At 40.0% G+C, this 16867-nt stretch overlaps 1 protein-coding gene across 2 annotated transcripts; it reads left to right on the top strand.

Annotated features, from left to right (window-relative positions):
- Positions 1–6827: 6827 nt before the first annotated feature.
- TOMM7 (translocase of outer mitochondrial membrane 7) lies at positions 6828–16596 on the top strand. Of its 2 annotated transcripts, none has more exons than XM_047695725.1 (3): positions 6828–7026; positions 10280–10328; positions 16381–16596. In XM_047695725.1, the coding sequence occupies exons 1-3, from the start codon at positions 6924–6926 to the stop codon at positions 16394–16396; spliced, it is 168 nt and encodes a 55-aa protein (XP_047551681.1). In that variant the 5' UTR covers positions 6828–6923; the 3' UTR covers positions 16397–16596. The 2 variants fall into 2 exon arrangements, with proteins under 2 accessions (XP_047551681.1, XP_047551680.1); XM_047695724.1 differs by lacking the exon at positions 16381–16596 and adding an exon at positions 10529–10625 and having other exon boundaries at positions 6841–7026.
- Positions 16597–16867: the final 271 nt, after the last annotated feature.

Below are 16867 nucleotides of genomic sequence, written 5' to 3'. Positions count from 1 at the left end.
AATCATGCACTTTCTGGCATTTCTTTATTCTTCTCTTCCTACTCTCGAGCCATCAGAAATCAGCTCAGGCTCACTTCTGGTACATTGTCCCCCAACAGTCCAGCCCTCTGGGATTTCTCTCTCTTCCAAATTCCTATAATGATGTTTTGTCCTCCTTACACATTTTCCTTTTTTTTTTTTTTTTTAAGATTGTATTTATTTACTTGACAGAGAGAGACACAGCAAGAGAGGGAGCACAAGCAGGGGGAGTGGGAGAGGGAGAAGCAGGCTTCCCACTGAGCAGGGAGCCTTATATGGGGCTCGATCCCAGGACCCTGGGATCATGACCTGAGCCCAAGGCAGATGCTTAACAATTGAGCCACCCAGGCGCCCCCACATTTTGCTCTTAACCCATACTCTCTTGTCTTATCAAGAGGATGCATACTCCATTTGCAAATAAGATTACGAAGTCTTTGAGGACAGGGGCTAAGTATGTAAGTTTTCTGAAATCCCCTTTTCCAGGCAGAGTCTTACACTAAGGTGATGGCCCAGTGATGCTTTTTTTTTTATTCTGTTTTTTTTTTTTTGTTTTTTTTTTTTAAGATTTATGTATTTATTTTAGGGAGAGAGAGAGAGAACTCAGGAAGTTGGGGGCAGAGGGGGAGGGAGAGAGAGAATCTCAAGCAGACTCCATGCTGAACATGGAGCCCATTGCAGGGGCTGGATATCACAACCCTGAGATTATGACCTGAGCTGAAATCAAGAGTCAGTGACTTGGGGCGCCTGGGTGGCTCAGTGGGTTAAGCCGCTGCCTTCGGCTCAGGTCATGATCTCAGGGTCCTGGGATCGAGTCCCACATCGGGCTCTCTGCTCAGCAAGAAGCCTGTTTCCCTCCCTCTCTCTCTCTGCCTGCCTCTCCGTCTACTTGTGATCTCTCTCTGTCAAATAAATAAATAAAATCTTAAAAAAAAAAAAAGAGTCAGTGACTTAACGACTGAACCACCCAGGTGCCCCAAATATGGATATATTTTTAAATATAATGTTTCTGGAAGACAAGATACATGATAAAAAATGGTTTTTCTTTTTCATTTTGGCTCATATATTTGGCTGCATTTTGGAACACAGGCCCTATTTTCTTGGTAACCATGGTGAATTAATTAGCTTTTCTGATATGTTGTCAACTGGTTCTTGAGGTTCTCATTTTGAGTAAGTGACAGAGTTGGATTCAAATCCTGGCAGGTCGCAGCTCGGAGCTGCGTGACTTCTCGCCTACATTCTTCTCTTCATAGCAAGAGATGTTTGTTAGCTTCCCTTCATTACAAAGGACTGTATTTAGATTTAATGGAGATGCAGTGTACAACATATTCCTCCAGGAGCTTGTGCTCTACGGCATGTTGCATCCATGTGTCCCTTGCCCACTTTAGGGCTGCCCATGTTGTAGGTGCAGCCAGTTCTCAGGAGGCTCCTCATAGGTAGCCTTAGAATTGGAAAAAAAAAAAGCTTCTAGAGAAGATGGATCTTTGAATCTGAAGCCAGTAAGAATGAGGAAGCAAACAAAAAACAAATAGTAATAGCTTATTTTTTATTTTATTTTTAAAGTGTTTATTCTTATTCATTAGAGAGAGAGAGAGAGAGAGAGAGAGAGCACAAGTAGGCAGAGCAGCAGTAGGCAGAGGCAGAGGGAGAAGCAGATTCCCTGCTGAGCAGGGAGCCCGATGGCGGGCTCGATCCCAGGCCCCTGGGATCATGATTTGAGCCAAAGGCAGATGTTTAACCAACTGAGCCACCCAGCCTCCTCAACAGCTTATTTTTAAATGAAATCTTCACTAGACACTGTATTTCAGCCATCTCGTCTCTCATATTATCTTTGCAATAACTGACTAAGGTGGGCACTCTTGCGACCCTCTTTTGCAGATGAGATAAGAGACAAGAGGTGATCACACAGCCAGGGATAGAGCCAGGATTCAAGTGCAGAGCTGTGGTCCCTGGGCCCTTATATTTAATCTTGACTCAATGTTATTCTTTTTCCAAAAATTAGCCACATGGACAAGTAACTTGTTAGTATTTTTGTCTTAGTCTAACTAGATTATAAAGTTAAGTGGAGGGCTGTACCTTATTTTCCTGTTTCTCCACACATAATTATCCATAGCAGGGGTTACTGTACACTGTCTGTACTCAATATGCCAGAAAAATATATGGAAAAATATATGGAAAATATATAAAAAACAATTATGGCTTATAAATGTGTTGTGAAAAAGACTTTGATATTAAGATTTGAAATCCCACAAACCAACTATGTACCAGGCAGTATGGAAGGGGGAGTTTTGCAAGACTACAAAGGAGGTCTGTGAAATGCCTGGCACGGGGAGGAACCCAATACATGGTACTTGATTAATACATTTATACTATCTGATTTAATTCTCCCATAGACAACCCAATTAGGTAGTGTATTAATCCGTTCCCATACCAACTGCACAGACTGGGCAGCTAAAACAACAGAAATTTATTTTCTCATAGTTCTGGAGGCTCCACAGCCCAGATCAAGGGGCAAATAGGCGAGGTCTTTCTTCCTGGTTTACCAATAGCTCCTTTCTCCCTATGTCCTCATGTGGCCTTTCCACTACACTTGCACGTGGAGAGAGCGCTCTGGCATCTTTTCCTCTTATAAGGACACCAGCCCTATAAGACGAGGAGCCCAGACTTTAATTACATCGTTAAAGGCCTTACCTCCAAACCCCTTCACTAGGGCTGAGGCTTCAACATAGGAATTTGCGGGGGAGGGGAGATACAGTTCGGTCCATAATGATAATGACTCTTCCCATTTTTACTAATGTGGAAATAGATATTCAAAGGAATGGTCCTGTTCTTCTAGAATACCTGGTTGTGCTGTCTGATGTTTTTTGACAACCCATATTTCCATAGGTTTCTCCATCCTTGCAACCAAAAAAACCTTAACCAACTAATCCTTTTTAGAGGTTATTTGTTTCCCCCTAAGAAAAACAGTAGAATCTTTTCTTTGGATGGCGCTGGTGAAACCCTGACAGTTTTCTCCCCTTATTTTCTTACCTTTATAGCTTCACCTCTCTTCTGTTATTTTATAATTAGCTGAGGCCACAGGTTTACAATGTAATTGATTAGTTCCATTTTCCTCTACATCATAGAACAGGAACCATGACATAGCCAGGTTTACCAACTTTGAAGCAAAGCTGGGAATGGAAGGTTGTTTGGTATACAACAAACTCTAGGTGGCATTATCTTCTTTCCCTCTCACCAGAAATCATGTTCTTCTTAAACCGAGGGCTGTGATAATTGTTATAATTCAACATTCTCTACTTTATGGCTTGTCATGCCTTCTGCTTCATGTAATCCATTCTCTCTGTCTTACCAGCTTCAGTGAGAATGTTATTTCTTTCCATCTGAGTCAAATCTCACTTAAAGAGGATCTGATCTGGTTCAGCCAGTCACCATTCCTTAGGATACTGGTCATCCCTCTAGGTTTTGGTCTAATCATATGTGCTGCTCCAGTACAATGGAAAGAATTCTTTCATCTGTCACAGCTTGATGAGAATATTCTTTGTGAATATACAATGACTCTTCCTTCTAGTATTGTATTTATGTCTCTTCTATAAGGCAGTCCAGTGTGTGGTTGACATTCAAGTTCTGGATTTAGAGTGTCTGAGTTTAGATCCTACTTCTACCACTTACCAGCTATCTGGACTTGGGGAAATTTACTTCACTCCTCTCTGCCTCAATTGCCTCATCTATAAAATGAGAATGAAAATACAGCCTCATAGAGCTGTAAGGATTCAATGAATAAGACATGTGAGCACTTAGCACAGTGCATGCGTATAGTAAGTGCCTGGTAAGTATTAGTTATCATTCTTTTTTAAGTAAGCACCACACCCAGCATAGAGCTCATTCTGGGACTTGAAACTCATGACCCTGAGATTGAAACCTGAGCTGAGATCAAGAGTCAGATGCTTAACCAACTGAGCTACCCAAGTGCCCAAGTTATCACTTCTAATTGATTGTTTGAGTATTCTTGCTCACTAGCAAGAAGAATGTGAGTTCTTTTGTTAAGGATATCTCTAATTGTAAATTTACAAATAAACCTTTTAGATACGTGCTCTGTGGCGATTAAGCAGTGTGATTAACTAAGACTTTTAGTTCCTGATGAAATTAATTCACCAATTCTATAAGTGTTTATAAATATAGTCATTGGGAATATAAGATTAATGAGACAGAGTTTTTGCCTGTAATCTACTTTGGGAGATAGGCATTTAAATAATAATAAATCAACTCAAAAGTGGCAGCACAGAGAAACAGTGTTCAACTTGCCCTAGACAGGAGCAGGAGCAAGTCAAAGATTACATCTTGGAGGAGATACTTGACTGGCTTTTAAATAAGAAAAGGGTGTGGGAAAGTATGTCTGGCAGAGGTAACAGCAGAGATGAGAGATAATATGATACTTTCAAGGACCATATTCCCTGTGCAATGGATCTTTAATCTTTTAGCCTAAAGGTAGTGGGGAGTCCTTGGGGGGCTTTATTTTGTTTTAAAATATGCCTTTATTGTTTTTTTTTATAAAAGTTGTATGTACACATTATGAAGAGCAATTAACACATACAGAGATATATACATGGAAACTGCAGATTTCCAATAATTTCTCCCTTGTCCCCTGAAATAATTATTACTACAAAGAGTTTGGAATATATTTTTCTATTTCTCTTTCCCTCTATGCACATCATAAAAAATAGATGGTGACTATTATTATAATAGGAGAGAAATCTCTTATGTGTGCTTTTTATATATCTTTTAATGATTTAGTACTGAAGTTCTGCAGCAGGATATTAAGTTTGGAGGGCAAACTGGAGGGGCCAAGGCTAAAGAAAAGGAGTCAATCTCTCACCCAAGAGATAAAGTAGAGTTTCTGGACCTGTAAACACTCATCAAAGCCAGCTAAGTTCCATGCTCTCTATGAAGTTTTTTCTGATCATCTCAGCTCACAGTGCTATCTCTCCCCTCCCCAGATTCATCTGCTTTCCCATCATATGTTGTGTACGACTTTATTATGGAACTTAGAACATTCACATTGCATTGGAATCATATTTACTCTTGACTTTTCCACTCAAACATGAAATTCTTAAGTGCAATGCCCTTAAACAAAATCTTATATCTCTAGTTCCTAGCATATAGTAAGACTCAATGTATGTTTGATGAAGGCAAATGACAGTTTTATTCAGCTCAACTGACAGAAATGTATCCTTACTATGTATCAGGCATTTGGATAAAAAGATTAGAAACAGTTTCCTTAACTGTAAAATGCATGTATGTATATATTGTAGTTCTCATTTTATAGATACAGGAGTCATAGGTTATTATCATGAAGATGAAATCAAGTACAGGAATAGCCATAAAGCCAGGGAAATTTTCAGGTGCCACTGGGCACCTTACGAATTTGACAGAAAACGTTATAACATATCTTGGGGGATAATCCAAGAAAAGCTTCAGGGACAAGGCCTTAGAAATCTCTTACAGCCTTAGAAATCGAGAAGTCCTATCTAAGATCAACAGCTCAAATAACAACAGTGGTCAGTCAGTTACTGAATCACAATTTGGGAATGCTGGCTTCACAGTAGAATCACCGGGGAAGGGGCGCCTGGGTGGCTCAGTGGGTTAAAGCCTCTGCTTTCCGCTCCGGTCATGATCCCAGGGTCCTGGGATTGAGCCCCGAGTAGGGCTCTCTGCCTGCTTTCTCCTCTCTGTCTGCCTCTCTGCCTACTTGTGATCTCTGTCTGTCAAATAAATAAATAAAATCTTAAAAAAAAAAATCACCTGGGAAACTTCAATGGCAAACCAATGGCCAAGTCCTATCCCTAAATAATCAGAATTTCTAGGAGTTTGTCCCAGCCCTAGTAGGTCTTTAAATCTCCTCAGTTGAGTCTAATGAGAAGCCAGGGGTGAGAACCCCTGCAATTCTAAACCAATGAGGACAAGATGGTTGAGCATGTTTGTCATTTCCCATTTACTCCTGTTGATCGTTGCAATGGGATCCCCCAGCTTCTTTGTAAAAGTGCAGATTTCCATGTGTAATTTCTCAAACTTTAAAATGCTGTCTAGTAATTTATAATGTTAAAAAAAAAAAAAGAGAAAAACAACCAAACAGCGCGGGAGTCAAAGAAAGCATGGATAGGGGCCCTACTGGACACCAGTTCGTAACCTTCCTTGCAGTTCAGCATTCGCCTGAAAAAATTGATACTGAGAGAGGTTAAGTAACTTGTCCAAGACTACACAGCAAGACAGCATAGAGTCAGGACTAAAATATACTCCTTTCGAATTTAATATTCCTCCTGTATCAGGCGAGGAACACTTGGAGGTGCACTTTAACAAATGGATAAGACTGTGGGAGGAGAAAGGGCGTTCAGGCTGAGGGGAGCTTAAGAACACTGCCTTCGGTATCCCACAGTCATCAAAAACGTGATTTTTTTTTTTTTTTAAAGATTTTATTTATTTATTTGACAGAGATCACAAGTAGGCAGAGAAGCAGGCAGAGAGAGAGAGAGGAGGAAGCAGGCTCTCCACTGAGCAGAGAGCCTGACATGGGGCTCGATCCTAGGACTACTAGGATCATGACCTGAGCCGAAAGCAGAGGCTTAACCCACCAAGCCACCCAGGTGCCCCCAAAAGCGTGATTCTTAAAACGTAAGGAAAGTAAGGACGAGACTCCGACCCGGGAGAACCAGGCACGCATGCGCCATCCGTAGGTGGTGCCGTAGAGGGGAGAGGTAGGTTCGGACCAGCGGTGAATTACGACCTCTGCTGGCGACGCTCACGACTCCTGCCGTAAATGCCGTGTTCGGCGCTTGCGCATCTCCTTTCTTTTTCGGATTCCCTACGCCGCGGTTGGTGCTGAGGGTTCTCGCTACGCCGCTCCGGTTGTCGCCATGGTGAAGTTGAGCAAAGAGGCCAAGCAGAGGCTGCAGCAGCTTTTTAAGGGCGGCCAGTTTGCTATCCGCTGGGGCTTTATTCCTCTCGTGATTTACCTGGGTCAGTAGGAGAAGAACCTGGGAGGAGCCGGGAGGGAAGGGTGTGCGGAGGCCTCGACTCCCATTTTTGGCTTTCTAGGGCGGGAGAGCTAGACCCACCCACGCCGTGCACGTCCTTTGATGATGTTTAGTCAGTGGGGTCGGTCTAACCCGAGTTAGAGCTCTTGGTCTTTTATTTACTGTTTTTTTATGGTCTTTAACAAATCACGTAATCCCGTTCTGTTTTTCCATCTTTAAAAATGGAGGTGACCTTTGACGATTGTTGGGAGAGTTAGACGACATGATGTATTTGAAAGCGACTCATTCACTCTGTCACTAGGTGGGTTTTCGGATATATTTGTTCTCACCTTTTCAGGTAGTCCTAAGTGGAAAGAGGTCTGTAGATCTCTTCAGTATGCCACTGCGTTGAAGTATGATTTTGACATTAGTTTTTGCATTTTTCTGCTGCTCCAGCTGTACGATTAAGATTTGAATGATTTTTTTATAGATCCCATTTTATAGGTGAGGAAATCGAGTCATAGAGAAATATTGTTAATTGCTGAAGGCCACACAGCTGTTAAGTGGGGAGCTTTGAACTCAAGTAATGGTCCCTACTCTTAAGCACTATGCCATGCTCTACCGCAAACATTTGTAAGTGTTCCGGCAGATATTTTCAACGAAGCCTCCACACTGGAACTTTATCGCATTCCTTGCCAGAATAGGTTTTTCGTTGTAATTTTTTAAAGTTGACGTATAATTGACACACAGTGTTTTAGGTGTACAGTGGAAAGGGAAAACGCCAGCTCTGTCATTTGGGCATCAAGTTTGAAATTTCCTAAAACTCAGTTTCATGCTTTAAAACCCTTTGATTTTAACAAGGTGCTGCTTCCTATTTATTTTAGGTGTCATGTATCGGTTCAAGATAAAGTATAGTCCCTCTTAGTCTTGACAGAGTGTTTGATTTTGCTGGATGTTTTCCAGGTAGCTGTGGCTCCCGATTTCTCCATGAAATGCAAGCCGGCTGGTAACCTGGGGATACTTGAGTATAAGGACTTAAAAAGATCTTTTTTCCTATCTCTTTCATATGCTTTTTTTTTTTTTAAAGCATATTCTCCCAGATTTTATCAATCTTGTGTAGGTGTCCAAGATTAGAGCACATAATTATGATACCCTGCTCTTATAGGCTCTGTTTCCCTTTCTCCCCTCCCCCAAGCTTTCACATAATGGTAGAAGGGGCTGTTTTAGTCAAACACCAGGTCTAGTTCTCCTTTGAGCCAAGAAAGGTAATGGACTTCGATCCTGCCCCATCTTTGTGCTTCTTTTTTCCACTGTTGTGTGTGGGGGGACGGGAAGAAGTCCTTCTTTAGTCTAATCTTGCTTTTTTGGTCCCTTTGGCTTCTTTGCTGCTCTATAATTTTTTACATCTACCTTTCCCTCCTTCTCCTTTTTTTGTGATTCCTTTTCACAAAGCCAGAAAGCAGAAAGGTGTAGCTGTTTGCTGCATTCTCTGTATCAAGGGCTTTGGTTTGAAGAGAATGGTTTTTTTTTTTTCCTTCCACCCTAGAGTTTTTCTTTTTGTGCACGCTGGCTATATTCTCTTTCTTAGGATATCATTATGGTGATTTTCATCCTAGCTTCCAGCTCGGGTTGAGAGTAATGTTAGAGCTATCTTTTTAGTACTTCTTCCTTGTTAATCATTGTCTTTTTCTTTTCACGTCATAGAAATTTAATTTCATGTCTAGTTCCCAGGTAGTTTCTTTTTCTTCTCCACCTCAGTGCTCACAAAAGCCTACAACTGGTTTGAATTTTTGGGGTAATTTAGGTTTATACATAACTTCTAGGGCTTCAGGGCGTCTGTGGAGATATAGTGGTGTAAAGCAGAACAGATGGTAACATAATTAAAAAATGGACATTGACTAACACAAGATTTTAATGAATGACCTCTTGGAAGACCATTCTCCATGGTGTCTTGAATGTCTCTGAATCTTGTGAGCAGAGGTTCTGACCACCCTTTGTTCCATATTCTTTTTTTTTTTTTAACTTATTTATTTATTTGACAGAGAGAGAGAGATCACAAGTAGGCAGAGTGGCAGGAAGAGAGAGGGGGAAGCAGTCTCCCCGCTGAGCAGAGAGCCCGATGTGGGACTTGATCATGACTATAAGGACCCTGAGATCATGACCTGAGCCGAAGGCAGAGGCTTAGCCCACTGAGCCACCCAGGCGCCCCCCTCTTTTTAACATTTATTTGACAGAGAGAGACCGCAAGAGAGGGAACACAAGCATGGAGAGTGGAAAAGGGAGAAGTAGGCTTCCTGCTGAACAGGGAGTGTGATTCGGGGCTCGATCCCAGGACCCTGGTATCATGACCTGAGCCAAAGGCAGATACTTAACGACTGAGGCACCCAAACACCCCTTCTGTATTATCTTCTTAAGGATGTTTGTGGAGTGAACAACTTTTGAAAAATAGTATTTCCTTTTAGAGCAAAGGGGAGAAGGGGAGACAGTGCTCATTGCCCATTACAAAAGACTGGTTCTCTAAACTCAGGGTTCATCTAAAAATGATGACATTCTGACTATAGTTACTGCTGGGAGTGATAAACTCTCCTCTCTGACTCAGGATGTTGTGTCTCCTACCAGCATCTGTGAAACTGGCAGCCTACTTTGTTGTCTTGAGAATGGAGTAAAATTTCATATCCCCACAGTTCTTGATGCTAATTTTAATCAGCAAATTAGCATATATGTTATCCAGTTAGTGATAAAAGGCTTATTTAATCATAGTTGTAATAGAAGTATTGATTTAATTAGGTTGTTCAACAATAACTTGTTTTTTTCCCCCACTCTTTTTCTTCCAATCTTTGATTGCTTTATAAAAAGAGGTTTGTAGGCAATAAAATATTCTCAGTTTTTTAAAAATGTACTTCTTAAAAAAATCTTTTTGCTCTTTGTAGTCTTTTATCCAGGGTGATTTAGCAGTTGTGTCATGTTTTTTCTGGGTGATGAGTAAGAGTGACAGTGCATGCTAAGGGCTATAGTGCTAATTGTGTATGTAATCAGAGTAAGGTCATTTGTCCTCCCTACTGATTAGTCCTGGACATAATCTCGTATTCTAGTTAAAATTCAAGACTGTTCTGTAGCACACAAGTATATTTAGACGGTGCTAGTAGATTATTCTAGCTACCCTAGGCTGATTTGAAAAGTTTTGGTGATAAATGTTTTGTCTGCTAGGGTTTTAATTGCTATTTATTCTCTTTCTCCTCCTTTCCTTTCTCCCCCAGGATTCAAGAGGGGTGCAGATCCTGGAATGCCTGAACCAACTGTTTTGAGGTACTGCTCTTACAAATAAACATTTCAGGGCAAATGTTCATCTCTTAGTCCTGAATCACCGGGAAGCAAAAGAGTCATAGTGGTATTTATTGTAATGGAGCTATACTAGTCGGTATGGTTTTGGGCTTTTGGGGAACTGCATTCGTTGCATACCAGTCTAGTTTGTGTTAGCAGGTAATTGCTTTCTCTCCCCTTCATAGTTTGCATTTGCTGTGCCATATTATAACCATAATGAAACATATTTACAAGAAAAACAACACATTTATCATCCTACCACATTGAAAGGTGAATGAATTCTTTTTAATTACCCATATTTCTGTTTTATCTTCATTCTGATACGTACAGCCTTTTGGATGATTTTAACAAGAATATGTAGGATTTTATTTTCTTCACCTAAAATTACAGTTGATATCCCATATATTTTTAACCTGTTGATCACTTAGGTTTTTCAGTAGTTTACATTACAGTATAGTGAACATTTTTAGATAGTTTTTATAAGTTTTGATTTATTTCCTTATGAGAAATTCTCATGGGAATAATAAGTCAAAGTATGTGGACATTTATGACCCTGAAAATGCACTGTCGAATTGCTTTTTCAGAAGCAGCCTTGCCAGTGTTAGATAAACACTTGTGAACACACACACACAGGTACACACACTATACATAGTCCTGTACTCACAAGTATATGTATATATGTGTACTTGTGAAAGCTGTATGTGTACCTGTGTGCACATACATACATATAAAGGCAGAATCTGAGTGGGCAGGGTTGCTCTTTAGGAAGGACTGATTATTTGTGGCACAGTGATGACCAGGACCTGCATGGGTGCTCTGTGATTTCATCTTGATCCTCTGTCTTACAGACCTTGTGCATTGCCCTAATAGACTTTGTACTGGCTCTTCTAGATTTTGTTTCTTCCAACTCCTACTCGAAGCCACTTGTTTCTAGAATGGGCAGAAAGTAATAGTAATACCTGTAACAGTTACCTATGATAGGTTAGCAACTGTTTTAGGTGCTTTATATCCAGTATCTCTAATTGTCACTTCTATACCATGGAGCACGGTGGTGAAGTATGTCTGTCTCCGAAGCCTATACTTTTTCCACTGGGTCATGTGGGCTCCCCTAGCTAATCCTACCTTTTTTCTTAGCACAGTGCCATCCGATACAAAATTCCTTCACCCCCTCTGCCTTACTGGCCTCTCCTTTCTCAGAGGAAGGGGTTTTTTCTCTTGTAAGTTTCCACTGTATGTGCCCTTGATTTGTCCATTTCTAAACTTTATTTTTTTATTTTTATTTTTTTTTTAATTTCTTTTCAGCATAACAGAATTCATTGTTTTTGCACCATACCCAGTGCTTCATGCAATACGTGCCCTCCTTAATACCCACCACCTGGCTCCCCCAACTCCCCTCCCCCCACCCCTTCAAAACCCTCAGGTGGTTTTTCAGAGTCCATAGTCTCTCATGGTTCACCTCCCCCTCCAATTTCCCTCAACTCCCTTCTCCTCTCTATTCTATGTCCTCCATGTTATTTGTTATGCTCCACAAATAAGTGAAACCATATGATAATTGACTCTCTCTGCTTGACTTATTTCACTCAGCATAATCTCTTCCAGTCCCGTCCATGTTGATACAAAAGTTGGGTATTCATCCTTTCTCATGGAGGCATAATACTCCATAGTGTATATGGACCACATTTTCCTTATCCATTCGTCCATTGAAGGGCATCTTGGTTCTTTCCATAGTTTGGTGACTGTGGCCATCGCTGCTATGAACATTGGGGTACAGATGGCCCTTCTTTTCACTACATCTGTATCTTTGGGGTAAATACCCAGTAGTGTAATTGCAGGGTCATAGGGAAGCTCTATTTTTAATTTGTTAAGGAATCTCCACACTGTTCTCCAAAGTGGCTGCACCAACTTGCATTACCACCAACAGTATAAGAGGGTTCCCCTTTCTCCACATCCTCTCCAACACACGTTGTTTCCTGTCTTGCTAATTTTGGCCACTCTAACTGGTGTAAGGTGGTATCTCAATGTGGTTTTAATTTGAATCTCCCTCATGGCTAGTGATGATGAACATTTTTTCATGTGTCTGATAGCCATTTGTATGTCTTCATTGGAGAAGTGTCTGTTCATATCTTCTGTCCATTTTTTAATATGATTATCTGTTTTGTGTATGTTGAATTTGAGAAGTTCTTTATAGATCCTGGATATCAACCTTTTGTCTGTACTGTCATTTGCAAATATCTTCTCCCATTCCGTGGGTTGCCTCTTTGTTTTGTTGACTGTTTCCTTTGCTGTGCAGAAGCTTTTGATTTTGATGAAGTCCCGAAAGTTCATTTTCGCTTCTGTTTCCTTTGCCTTTGGAGACATACCTTGAAAGAAGTTGCTGTGGCTGATATCGAAGAGGTTACTGCCTATGTTCTCCTCTAGGATTCTGATGGATTCCTGTCTCACGTTGAGGTCTTTTATCCATTTCGAGTTTATCTTTGTGTGTGGTTCTAAACTTTATTTATTTATTTATTTATTTAATTTTTTAAAAGATTTTTATTTATTTATTTGACAGAGAGAGATCACAAGTAGACGGAGAGGCAGGCAGAGAGAGAGCAAGGGAAGCAGGCTCCCCGCCGAGCAGAGAGCCCGATGCGGGACTCGATCCCAGGACCCTGAGATCATGACCTGAGCCGAAGGCAGCGGCTTAACCCACTGAGCCACCCAGGCGCCCCTAAACTTTATTTTTAAGTAGTATCCACATCCAATCTGGGCTTGAGCATACAACCCCAAGATGAAGAGTTGCACACTCTACCGATTGAGCCAACCAGGTGCCCCTCAGTTTGTCCATTTCTGAAATCACTCTTTTTCCCTGATAAAGTTCTTCAGTAAGTGATCTTTGCTCACTGCTTTCTTCACTTTCCTCTCCCTTTAAACATTTATGGTGTGGCTTCTCAAAACTGCTTTCAGAGATCTCTAGTTAAAGTTCCTTTTTTCTTAGCCTCTCCCTTTTGAACTGTAAAAGACTTGAGGTAATGTATCTGCTGTTTACTAGCTGATTGACCTCAGAGTAGTTATTTTCATAGGGAAGTCTTTAGAAAACATTGGAGAAGGGACTGTCTGGTCAATCAGTGTGAACATTTTCCAAGTACTGGAAATTATCAAATACCTCCTTCTAGAGTGAAGTTTCCTCTTTTATAAGTTGGGTATAATATCTGCTTCATAAAGTTTTCATGAGGATTGAGGAAGAACATTGTATATGAAGTAAAATGAGTACTTGACAAGTAATATGTGAGCAATAAACTGTTAATAGTAATTTTTAATCTTTTTCTGTGTCATCTTCTTTAGCTCACTTCTTTCTCCTGTGAGAACTTGCTCCAGCTACAAGATACTGCATGCTAATCCCAGAATAAATTGTATATTTTTGTGCCTTTATCCCAGTGCTTGTGCTCCCTTAGCCTGAAATGCTCTTTACCTTGTTTCCATTTGATGAAAACTCAACGTCTAGAAAAGCCCAATCTCAAATGTCATCCCTTCCTTAAATCTTTTCCCCCTTCCCCTAAGCTGAAACCTCTCCAGTTTTTGTGTTCTCATAATACTCATTTGTGTGCATTGTTCTCTGCCTCATATTGTGCTTGTTGCTTATTTACATAACGTTATATCCTGTAAGCACCTAAAGTAGCTGCCAACAAGAGTTGAATTAACTTAATTAAATGACTCTGACCTCTTGGTGGATTTTTTGGACAGGAATTAATACAGCATTGCATCTTATGGTGGGACTTCTAGGCTGGATCTGCAAGCTGGGAAATAGCATTTTTTGTGCCCCAGGTGATTCAGGATCCAGAGGCGGAGATGGAATGTGCCTTTCTGTTGTACTTTTGGGCTTCACTTTTTCCAAGAGTTGACCCTTCAAAGTTGCCGTTCTGATGGAACAGCCACCTCCTGCTTTTTCATTTCTTCATCGTATGTTTTAGTGGTGCTCTCCTCTCTGGTGCTTCTTCATTCTTTCCTGTCATTAGGGGCATCTTCTGATTTCCTTCCAGAAATATTTGCAATTTAGGGAATTATTGATTGAGTGCCTGGAAAGGGTTATTCAGCTCTAGTGTTTCATATACCATACTGTTTGCGCTGTGGAGGCTGACTGGAGAGGCCTTCCTGGGTTGCTTGTACTGGACGCTAAAAGAGAGAGAATGGTATCTGATAGGATTTTTATTAATGTGAGTGTTTTGTTAATATAAAATTTATTGTTCATTAATGCCAAGTTTATTGTTTATATATAAATTTATTTAACCCACTGAGCCACCCAGGTGCCCCTATTGTTTATATATAAATTTATTTATATGATTCTTACCTAAGTATAGTTCATGATTTACTGGTATCTAAATATAGTTCATGATTTACTGGTCTGCTTCCCTTGCTAAATTGTTGGGTTCCTGGGGATTAGGACCATATTGGTCTTAGTGTCCTCTTTCACCCAGGTAATGCATTATCCGTGGTCAACAAATGTTGGTTGATATGAGTCCATATACAAAATGCAGTACTTTAATGAACACAGAACAGTAATTAGTAAAACATTATTTAGGCAAAATATGTGAACACTGAGGTTAATTTAGAAAATCTTTGTTCACATTGTGTAAGGCCAAGGAAGATCTTTTTATTTTGAATGTTCATTACCACTGAGGAGGAGACCTTAATAGATGAATAGTTCATTTTTATTTCTTAACTGTATGCAAAAATTACTTGGCACTTAATGGGAGATTTTAATACACTTTTGAAAATTGGAATTAGATGGATTCTGGGCTTTTTCCCAGGCAAAGGCAAATACTTAAAAAAAAAAACAAAAAACAACTTCATAGAATGTTCAGGTTATCATTTTGTAATGCAGTTTTATTTTATGTGACATATTACTAGAAACCACATTTGTTTTTTGGTTTTTTGTTTGTTTGGAAACCACATTTGTAATCAGCAAGACAGAAATGAAACACCTCTTGTCTTCTTCCAGAATCCTGTTACTTAGTCAGGAAATGGTTTAGGAATTTGGGCCTAGTTAGTGGCTGGAATGTTTGAGGTAAGAGTTGAGGCTGAAATGAAGACTAATAATTGCTCCTGGGATGTGTGTGTTGTAATGGTTAAGAGCACCTGGGTCAGGGACACCTGGGTGTCTCAGTCAGTTCAGCATCGACTCTGGATCTCATCTCAGGTCTTCATCTCAGGGTCATGAGTTCACGTCCGACATTGGGCATAGACCCTACTTTAAAAAAAAAAAAAAAGCGGGGCGCCTGGGTGGCTCAGTGGGTTAAGCCGATGCCTTCGGCTCAGGTCATGATCCCAGGTCCTGGGTTCAAGCCCCACATCGGGCTTTCTGCTCAGCAGGGAGCCTGCTTCCTCCTCTCTCTCTGCCTGCCTCTCTGCCTACTTGTGATTTCTCTCTGTCAAATAAATAAAATCTTTAAAAAAAAAAAATAGCTTACATAGTAACAAGCAATGTAAGACCACCCAAAATTAAAAAAAAAAAAAAAAAAGGCACCTGGGTCACATCACACTGCCACTTAAGATGGGTAACCATCACAAAGCCTTAGTTTCTGTGTATTTAAAATAAAGGTCATAATTGGGAGTTGGGAATGTTCTACATGGTACTGACCCATTGAAAGCATTCAGTAAATGTTGTTTTCAGATTTACTGATGTGGTATCTAATAATGATAGAGTTTTATATTGTGGGTTCATCAGTCCTTCATGTTAATGAAAATCATTAATTATTTACCTTTTTGACAGACCAACTTATATTTTCCTTTTTGTTTGTAATAGGTAACCACACTCAAAAGTAACCTGTATTTCCTTAAATATATATCTCTTGGGTTTTTTTTTGTTTGTTTGTTTTTTGGTGTTTTTTTTGTTTGTTTGTTTTTTTTTTGCTCCATGAGAATGATCCTTGTCTTATAGTGTCTCTGAATTTGATGAGTATAAACACAAACATAAATGTATAAAATCTTCTAGTTCTTAAACTGTATTTAAATTTTTACTTTGGGGTTTAATTTATTTCTCCTTTCACAAACATTTTAGCTTACTTTGGGGATAAAGGTCATCTGGATTTTGAAGCAATCAATGGACAGGAACAACATGGAAGGTGTGCGCTCTGGCTGGGATAAGAGATGGGACGGCGTTCAGACATTCACCAGTTGAATGACACAGGGCTCTTCTCAGATGAATCTGTGGCAAAGTGGAACCTCTACTGACTTATCATAGACTGTATCAAAATAAATGTTTTTAACAATGTTATGTCTTGAGTCCTTTTTGAATCAAACATAGTGGTCTATTAGGTAAAAATTTAGCCTTCTATAGGTTTTCAAAAAAACAGTGAATTTATATATATATATGCCTAGATGCAACCTTAAAAAGTAGAACTTTCAAGTTAATTCCTGGCCATTCACTTAACAAGTGGATTCCACTTCCTTTTGCATTGAATTAATAACTCCCCCTGGGATTTTCGAAGGTAGTAAAAGTAGAGACAGTTCTCAATTTGTGGTGAACTGGCCCTTTCTGCAAGTCA

Source organism: Lutra lutra, chromosome 11, assembly GCF_902655055.1.
Source record: "Lutra lutra chromosome 11, mLutLut1.2, whole genome shotgun sequence".
In the NCBI taxonomy this organism is placed as follows: Eukaryota; Metazoa; Chordata; class Mammalia; order Carnivora; family Mustelidae; genus Lutra; species Lutra lutra.
Note: the sequence above shows the minus strand (reverse complement) of the source record. Positions and strands in the feature narration are given on the sequence as shown.